The 9,695-nt window shown below is 39.5% G+C and overlaps 1 protein-coding gene across 2 annotated transcripts in view; it reads right to left on the bottom strand.

Annotated features, from left to right (window-relative positions):
• Positions 1 to 8,783, bottom strand: part of LOC147629803 (MADS-box transcription factor 23-like) — a 55,853-nt gene extending 47,070 nt beyond the window's left edge. For both annotated transcript variants that reach the window (XM_086811322.1, XM_086811323.1), the window contains exon 1: positions 8,328 to 8,783. In XM_086811322.1, the coding sequence (XP_086667448.1) occupies positions 8,328 to 8,623 (296 nt within the window). In that variant the 5' untranslated portion in view covers positions 8,624 to 8,783. The remainder of the gene's footprint in view (positions 1 to 8,327) is intronic.
• Positions 8,784 to 9,695: the final 912 nt, after the last annotated feature.

The raw sequence follows: 9,695 nt of genomic DNA on the forward strand, positions 1-9,695 counted from the left end.
TTGTGACGCTCCTTAAAAATCTTGGACCTAATGTCCGGGATCTATGGTACACAAATTTTGTCATTACAAAATAGTAAACCATTCCGAATCATCCACTGACCTCCTGCAGCCTGAATGGTAGACTGCTCAGTCATCGAGTCTTGGTCAATCAATGAGCTCCCATCCTGAATCTTCTGCTAAAATGGACCAAAATAATTATCAGTCCTACAAAGCCCTCTCAATAACTGAAATAAGTCAGTAGAAATCTCGGTGAACGACAAAGTATTCACCTCTCTTATTCAACTAAGCATATCTGCAACACTATTCATGGACCTTTTTGGATAACGGATCTCAAAATCAAAATCTTACATTAACTCAATCCAACGAGCTTTCCTTCCTCTCAAATCATCCGCATCACATACTTGATTGACTAAGAATCAGTCAATACCACAACTTGGAGCCATATAAATAATATCTCCAAATCTTAAGAGCATGAATCACAGCATAAAGCTCCTTCTCAAGGGTTGGCCAACGAGATTGAGTGTCGTCTAGCTTTTTACTTTCAAAAGTAACCGGTCTACCATCTTAAAATAGAGCAGTCCCGATGGCATAGTCACTGGCATCAGTTTCAAGAACATAAGGCTGACTAGGATTGGGTAATGCTAAGATAGGTGCTTCCTTACTTTATCTTTCAAAAGTGTGAAGGCCATATCCAAATCGTTATTCCAAGTGATAGGCTCATTTGACTTACGTCCACGACCTTTCAATAAGTCGGTCATCGGTAGTGTAAGCTGAGAGTACTCCCGCACAGATTTTCGAAGAAAAATAATAAAACCGAGAAAAGAACGAAGTTGTTTCACTGTTCGCGGTATAGGCCAGTCCAGAATCTTCTGAGTTTGGTCATAGTCAATGCTCAATCCATCTCTAGTAATTTTGTCCCAAGTAAATGATGTGCCTCATAAAAAACTCACATTTACTTAATTTAGCATATAGTGGATTCTGTCTTAAAATAGATAAGACAATCGTGAGGTGTCTAACATGATCCTCAAGAGTACGACTATATATCAAAATATCATCTAAGAACACCACCATAAATTTTTTCAAATATTCACGAAAAAGATCGTTCATCATTTACTGAAAAGTGACTGGAGCATTGGTTAACCCAAAAGATAATACGAGAAACTCGTAATGGCCATACCTAGTCCGAAAGGTGCTTTTTTCGACATGCCTTTCATGAATACGTATCTGGTGATAGCCAGTACGTAAATCTATCTTCGTGAAATATTTCGCTCCTGCTAATCGGTCAATCAGATCATCTGATCTAGGGAGAGGATAACGGTTCTTAATTGTCAGCTTATTCAATCTCTTGTAATCTATACACATTCTCCGGGTGTTGTCCTTCTTTTTCCTAAGCAACACAGGTGCACCCAAGGTGATTTACTTGGATGGATCTGACCCATCCTCAAATAGTCTTCGAGTTGCTTAGCCAACTTATCTTCCTCAGCTTGGCTCATCTTGTAAGGTGGAATACTGACAGGATGGACACCAGGGATCAAGTCAATACGATGATCTACTGTCCTTTTAGGTAGTAAACCCGATGACAGTTACTTAGAAAATATATCTTGAAACAAATCAAGTATCTTCTGTAATTCTTTACTTTCAAACACACTTAATTCATTGACATCCATGGAAGGTATGAGAAATGAAGAAAGTGAAATCAATACACAATGAAAAGTGGTATACAGAGAAGAATCCATTATATTTCCAAAATCAACTGTATTTACAAGAGGTCCCTGAGAGGAATGTATATAATCACCTAAAATACTATATTGAGTGTTCCTATGTTGAAAAGAAAAAATATGACTAGACCAATCTATCTGAACTTGAAGAGTCTTAAACCACTCAATCCCTAATAACAAGTCTATATTTTCTAGGTGCATAACATCGCATTCCAGAGTATCTTTGTAGTCCTGAATCTGGATTGATAGCATCTCCATCTTTCGATTCCATACTTGCCTTCTCGCAGGTAGGCGTACCTTATAGGTATGATCGCTAGGTGTCGTATCAAGACTCAATTTCTGCATAAGTTTATAGTTAACAAAATTATGTGAACTGCCAGGGTCTAGAAGAATGTGGATTCTATGACCATTCACTTCTCAATAAACTCGAAGAAGATCATTCAAGCCAAAAACTTTAGAGTTGAACAAAAAATCAAAACATATAATAGAGCAAGAAAGTATAGTAACTGACGTACCTGTCAAGGATAACTGGTTAGCTGCCTTTGGCTTGGGTCCAACATTAGTCTTTGCACCCTTTTAATTTGGACACTCATCACACGTGTTCTTTTTCTTCGCAGATAAAGTAGCGTCTCTCCTTCTTGAGCTTCAAAGCTTTAAGGAGTCGTTTCTTCTTTGCTGGTGTCGAACTTGAATTCTTCGAAGGTTGGTCCGAAGACTTTCCTTCAGTCGTGTTAGCTGTAGGTACAGAGAACTTTCTTTTATGCTTGTTCCTCTGCTCAGTAAACTGGTTTAGACTTAAAAGAGACCATTGTATCATCATAGAGACGAGCTGAATGAATGGCTTCATCCAATGTTTTGCATTTGTTATTTTTAACTTGTAAACGGTATGAGTCTGGTAAACCAGCTACGAAGAATCCCAAAAGAGTAGTGGGATCCATCTTTGTAGCTTTCATCTGCAAGTCCCTAAACTTCTGGAGATAGACCTCATAAGTGAGGTGCTGCAAGGTCATGGTCAAAGCTATAAACCAGGCAACATCATAATCATCCTCTTTCTTGAGGAATTCCTTCTTGAAGACGTCTTCGAATTGTGTCCAAATCGTTGGCTTAGGGTTAAGTTCCTTCCACCAAAGCAAAGCTTTGCTTGAGAGAAAACCTGTTGCTAACTGGATCTTTTTTCCATTCTCATATGGATGAAACTGAAAATGGACTTACCACCTATGTAGCCAAGTGTCCACGATCTCCTTGGTACGCTGCTTTTTCTCGCCCCCGAACGGTTTCGAAGTAATATTGGGACCTAAAGCAGAGGCCAAGGTATCCATACCCGAAAGAGTAGATAGGATAGTGGTCAAGAGAGAGATGGAGTTCTGCAAAGCTTGCATCTGGGCGGCGATTTGTGCGTGACGTTCCGAAGAAGAAGCTTTGAGAGCTACTTTGAACTCTTGGAAATCTGATTTTTACACACAATCACCAAAAAGATCGGCATTGGTATCTTCCGTAGCTTGCAAGCCTTCGCGTTCGACAAGGGACTCCAACTTCGATTCTTGGGTCGATATCGTAAAGAGAGCAAGTGGAGAGAAATTTTGATCTTTGCACAATAAAAGTGCGAGAGAACTTGAGAGCTTGAGAGCTTAAAAACTTTCTTTTTTTTTTAAACACATCTTTAAATCTTAGAGAGACCTTTAAACTCTTTTTTTTTTAAGTTTAATCTTTAAAAAAAACAAAAGCACCCAAATCATCGAATGCTTTTTCTAGTTTTTTTTTCCTCCCTAGAATTAGCGCCGCTGACCTGTCTGCTTTTGTCACTTGCGCTACTGCCGTCACCGACCGAGCTACAAGCGCTTCTGTTTCTATCGACGCCGCCTACGCTTAGGTATGCATGGCTGTCTGCAGCCATCGTCGACCGTGGCTGTCGGTGCTTTCGCTTCTGCCTGCACCTGTGCCAGTCTCGCGTATGCCTGGCCATAAGCCGATGTAGGCCTGCCAGCTTGGCCTAGGCACCTACCTACGTAGGCCTTGCCGACTGCCTACATCGGCCTGGCCGACTTAATGCATGTGCCTCCAATAGTCGGTAGCCCACAATCAACACACGACTTATGTCCATCCCAAAGAGTGATAGTACATCTAGATTTTCTTTCAAGATCTACTCTTCTCATCTTCTATCCCTTCCAAGTAATTTAGGTCTTCTACATGCAACGATCGGCTAGTCAAATTTAACTTATCTTTCCCTGCGATCGAGATACATACCTTCTTTTTTTTCATTCAGACTGTAATCCTATCAATATTCTAATTGTGCTTAATTCTTTCACTTCTGAGTCACGGTCTTTCCAATAGCATGGAATATGCATCCACTATCTTAGTCATCTTCAAGACTATGAACACAACAGTGAACATGCATCCAACTGCCTCGATTTGTTCTTGCTTGATGATTCCAACTAATCGGACTCTTCAGTGATCAACCATCCGGATCTCAAATAGAGTAAGCTGCATATCTATGATTCTTAGTTTTTTGTCTAAGTTGTCTGATATTATATTTACTCATGTTTCTACATCTAGAATGACTCTTGACATTGTCTCCCCTCTAATCTTTATGGTCACCTCCAAAATGGATATCACAGTCCTAGACTATTTCCACATTCCTACACTCGACGATCCGATTTTTCGTTTTTTACATAGATATCTACACTAATCTTTCATCAAAACATATTTTGCCTGTAAAATTAAGAACCAAATTCAACAATTGGTCAAATGTGATGTTTAGCTTCATCTTGTTGAGATCCTCCCATAAATATATTCCTTCACGAGGTTGGTGCTTTTCTCCTCATCAATGGACATACTTTAACCTCTGTACTCTTCCTTTCCCCTCTGTTTCTTTCTTTTTCTTGACCTTTCCTTGTCAATTTTCTTATCTAGATAAGCTTTGGATTTTGTTCCATTTCATTTTGCAGGACACTTGTATTGCTCTAGGCTATATAATGGGCTCCAGGTGACACTTTGACGTTCTTTCTTTAGTTTTTTTATCATTGTATAGCGACTTTCTTGCCTACTACAATTTCCTCTCGTTTCTTGATCAAGCTTATCGTGTCCGGATCTGTGTCAACATGCTCACTCAGATGCGAGATTTTCTACATTGTCCGCACCATTCCTTGTACACTCTGCATAAGCATGGTGATTTGTTCTTGGACCCTCCACTTCTATGTCCATTGTTCTAGCTTCTGCTTCTATTTTGGCTCGAAATTCTTGCATGTCACTAAGTCCTTGGGATCTTGTCACAATCATCACTACTGGTGACTTTTCCTGTTTTCTTGTCCATTGATCTACTTTTTTATATTCATCGCTGCATTGATTCCTATTGGGTTTACCTCTTTGTGGCCTTGCAGTTCTTGCTGATGGCATTGTAATAAAGAAGTCAATTTTTCTATGCCCTGGGACACTGCTGTAGTACCATATCAGCCCAACTCCTCTCTTTTCGAATCTTCCACCTCTTCCATAGAATCTCTTATTTTGAGATTCAATGGCAACTTGATTGACAACTAGAACATGTTGCGACTGACACCACTACTTTTTTACCACTCTCAAATTTTTGTTTCGAGTGTTATAAAAACATGTTAGTGGTGTCGTTGCTCTGTCTACAGATAGCACATGACTAGTGTACTTTTCATCTGACTCATGGATTATTATACGATAATCTTTGTTTGTAAAAGTAACCATCGATCGTGGAATGCCGCAATATTATCATATTCACAATAATTTTCACTTGGCGAGGACAATAGTTCCTTTGTATACCCTTGGTTTTCACACTTAATACACTCAACATTCAGTATCAATCCGAATCTTGTCCTCAAAAAAGCTTCACTAAGGCCTTCAGTGCTTTTTGAATGTCCATTGCTTGCTTCCTACCTTTCTTATTTCGAGGCTTCCACTGTTCCGCAATCGACTCCTAACTAGAATCAGATTCTGAGGTGTCTTCTCCAAAATCGAACTCAAAAGTTTCATCTTCCTTCTTCTTTCTTTTATCCTTTTTTTTCTTCTTAATATCTTTACTTATCTGCTTCAAGATCCCCTCAACTTTGGTTGCACCTACCACCACCTGCTCAAAGATAAGGATCTCCAAATCATACGAGGCTACCGTCGTCTAGAGCTTTTTCCTCAATCCTCTCACGAACCACTGACTCCACGTGACCAGAGCAGGTTTGTTGGGCTGATTGTTTGAGTTCTTATAATTTCTTAAGGAAATAAATATACAGCAACAATTCACTATTTCTAACACTTATCAAAAAAATAGTGTAGCAACGTGCTAGAATTATAACATTGGTCAAGAAGTATGCTTAGTATCAAAGAACGTAGATCTTTTTAGACTAAGATAATTCACACAACTATGTACATTCTTAATAGCCATGTAAAAAAGACCATCAAAGGGATGACTCCATGACAAGCCTACTTAATAAAAATATATTTAGATGCACACTTGAGAGTTTTTGGATGTGTGTTTTATATATGTTTCAAATACTCAGAGAATCAAACTAGATACCAAAATCTTGGAGTTGAAGGCACATCAACTCTTTGTAATATCATCATGCAAAGAAAGTTAAAATATTAGTGGTGTTGCATTCTAAGAAAACACACATCAAATAGAATACAAAATCCTCTCTTCTTCATCATGCAACAAAGGAGTCCACAAAGGAGTCATGAAATCAATATAAACTCCACACGCATCATGAACTTCCTTGCTTTCTGATGGAGTCTTACAATCCCTACCATTTTCTATGGAGATAAAGAACTAGAGAACATCGTGCTACAAAAGGATACTCCATAGAACATATAGGCAACATTTGAATGGTTTAAAGCTCTTCAACCATCAACAACATTTGAATGCTGAAAAACCTTCAACCATTGCAAAAGTGCACCTCAAGATAACTATAGCTTTAAAAGAATAGAGAAGCAAAACACAACTCAAGACAATCTTATGCCAGTGACTAGGAGTCCTGCATTCTTTCTGAAGTACATGAAGACCCAAATTGGATTGAAACCTTATTACAAATAAATTATTACTTCCTTTGCAGGTTTACAATGCAAAATGTAGGTCTTAATGTACTTTGGAAAACAGCTTCAAGACTTGGCTAGTTGCTAAGATTTACACAGAGGTTTTAAATTTCAAGAGACTTCCGATTCTCCAACCACATTGACCATAGTTCGTATTTTCCTTGGATTGATGGCATATAGAAATGGTCTATTCTCCTAAAATGGCTGTAAAATTTTGGAGGTCTAAGACTCTCTTAATTGGTTGGCGTTACAAAATATCCAAGAGCCATTTGTTGATATCATGAGCAAGCAAAACTCAAGCAAAGACTCGTCAAAGAAGACAGTATCTAAGTAGAGATAAAAGTAGTGGGAGTACCATGAGAAGACTCCTTACCATGAAAGAAAAAAATCCACGAATTTTCCTTGCACCAAGAAGAATCACAACTTTCTGCTCTACGTTTTGCATCTTCAAAACAAAAGATAGCACTTTGTCTTCTTTTACCATCCTCTTTGGAGGGGTGAGGATTTTCTATCCCCATCTTTCTTATGGGTCCCAACTCACCTACACCAAATTGCTTGGGTAGTCACATTATACATCATGCCATGGTACTATACTACCACATGTGTGTGTTTAAGAGATCACAATTTTGTTCCAAGATTTATTTATTTTTTGTAAAAGTTTCCTTTTTGAAGCTCCTCCAAGAAATGTAATAATTCCAAAGGTTCTCATTTTTGGATCCTAGTCAACTAGTTTATGCCCCACACTCTTTTTCATATAAGTGTAATGAGACTAGTGAATTTTGTAAAGTGATATATGGCACTATCTACATGGATGAGAGCACAATGGTATTTGTGTGCAAGAAAGAGAGAGCCACATTTATGTCCGAAATCCCTAACTACGAATTAAAGCTAATAATAAAGCCACATATCTCTCGTGTGCAGGAATAGCATAGTTCGAGCAAGTCTACGTTTGAAGTTGATCCCAAGTACATAGTGGACATTAGAAAAGCTTCATTCCAAGAGAGCGTCAATTTGTGCATCATAGTTAGCTACAAGATTGAATAGCATAAGTAGATCAAAAGTAGTTCACAATGTCAGTGCCTTTATACAAAATACATATTAGCAATATTTGGAGCATTCACAACCTATGAGCAGGTTTGGAGGAACCTAAGTAGAAGAGACATTAACGTTAACGAAGTCCGCAGAGAGAACAACGTTACAACTCATGGAGAGCCCAACGTGTCAAGCTCCAGGTGGGAGGGTGTGTGAGGCGATTGAAGTGGTGGTCCGTGGAGGAGGAGGTGTGCAAGGTCGAAGGTCGATCGTTGATATAGCTGAGTCCGAGCTAAGCAACACACCCTCTGTGTTTCTCTCTCGCGCACACACACCCTCTCTGTCTCTCTCTCGCGCACACACACACCAACGACAGACGCGAATCATTTAAGACAAGGAGGGATTAAAACCTTGTATTTTATCAACGTAGAGTTGCACATGATGAGAAACATGATGAGAAAGGCTCGTGAAACCATGATTTTATCTCAGTTCAGAACAACGGCGAGGGCAACCAAGAAAGGGGAATCGGAGGCGTACCTGGAGCTCGCAAACTCGGAGAGCCTGCCCGTGGTGGAGAAGATGATGAGCGCGATTTCGGGGTCGCAAAGGACTGAGAGCTCGTAGGCTTTTTTCAAGAGGCCGTTTCTGCGCTTGGAGAAGGTGACCTGCCGGCTGGTGGTGTTCTCGATTCTTCTGATCTGGATCTTGCCGCGGCCAACAGGGGGTCCGGCCTTCTTTCTGAATTGGTGGTGCTGCAGCAGGCATCCATCGTCCTTCTCTTCTGCGTCCGCCAGGGCAAGACCTATGTCTTCGTTGACGTTCTGCTCTTGCATTATGAACTCAGCCTCTCTCCTGGTAGGGGATTTCTTTTGCAAGCGCGGGAGGAAAAAAGATGCACTCACGCAGCTCGTTCTTTAGACACAGGCATCGCTGTAGAGCCAGGGGGGCTGCATTGCAGCTACTGCTAGGGTTTGGCAGGGTAGCATAGAGATTAAGGAAAATGCCGTAAGGTTGTGTGGAGCAAATAATAATTGGAAAAAAAAAAGCCAATATCTCTGTAACAAGAAATCCATGGACCACGTGATGGCTAATTTGTGTCTCTCTCCGCCCTGCAGCGTCGCTGTCGAGGGCCCAGCCCGTGCTTTTCTACGTACCGTTACCCACTCCTCCCGTACGCGTATACCACTAAGTTCGAGGTTCTACTTTAGCACAAAATCAGGGATGCAATTTTACCCACCACTATTTATTTTACCAATGCAATTTTCCTTCAAGGTGTGTAAGATACGTTACCAAAAGAACATAGAAAATATATTGAAAGAAAAAAAAGGGTCAATATACCATCCTATTTTCTCTCAACAAATGAAGGGGTACTCTAACAATTTTATCCACCACCACTATTTATTGTAAAAACATAACATCATTTTTTCACAAGCAATCTAAATGCTACACTAATGCTATTTTCTAAGTTGTTAATCTCATAATGTAGGAGATTTGGTACACTTGGAGATTTTGAAAACCATTTGAGTGTAAATGAAAAATAGATTCCATGTGTTTGTTCCACCTAGGCATGTCCTAAAAATGCTACTAGTCCACGACGGATCTAGGAAAGTACTACCATGCTCATCATGAAGAGACAAAGTTGTTGATGTAAGTAAAATTTAAAATTGAGGGTGTTGGCAACAAAACAATATATTGGAATGGAGATCACTAGTTTCCCATAAAGAGCAGTAGGGGGAGAAAGTTTGGGTAAAGGAACTCATGGAAACACAAATTCTCTATGTTTTTGAACCATGTAATATTGACTTTTCTTGAAGGTATTAAAAACATCTCCTTTCTCTAATCCTAATTTTCGGCCTTGTTTTTGTTACCAAGAATGTAGATTACAGAGTTTTGTATAATTCTCTT

Source organism: Cibotium barometz, chromosome 17 (assembly GCF_041138505.1).
Source record: "Cibotium barometz isolate CiBa-2024 chromosome 17, ASM4113850v1, whole genome shotgun sequence".
Taxonomy (NCBI): domain Eukaryota; kingdom Viridiplantae; phylum Streptophyta; class Polypodiopsida; order Cyatheales; family Cibotiaceae; genus Cibotium; species Cibotium barometz.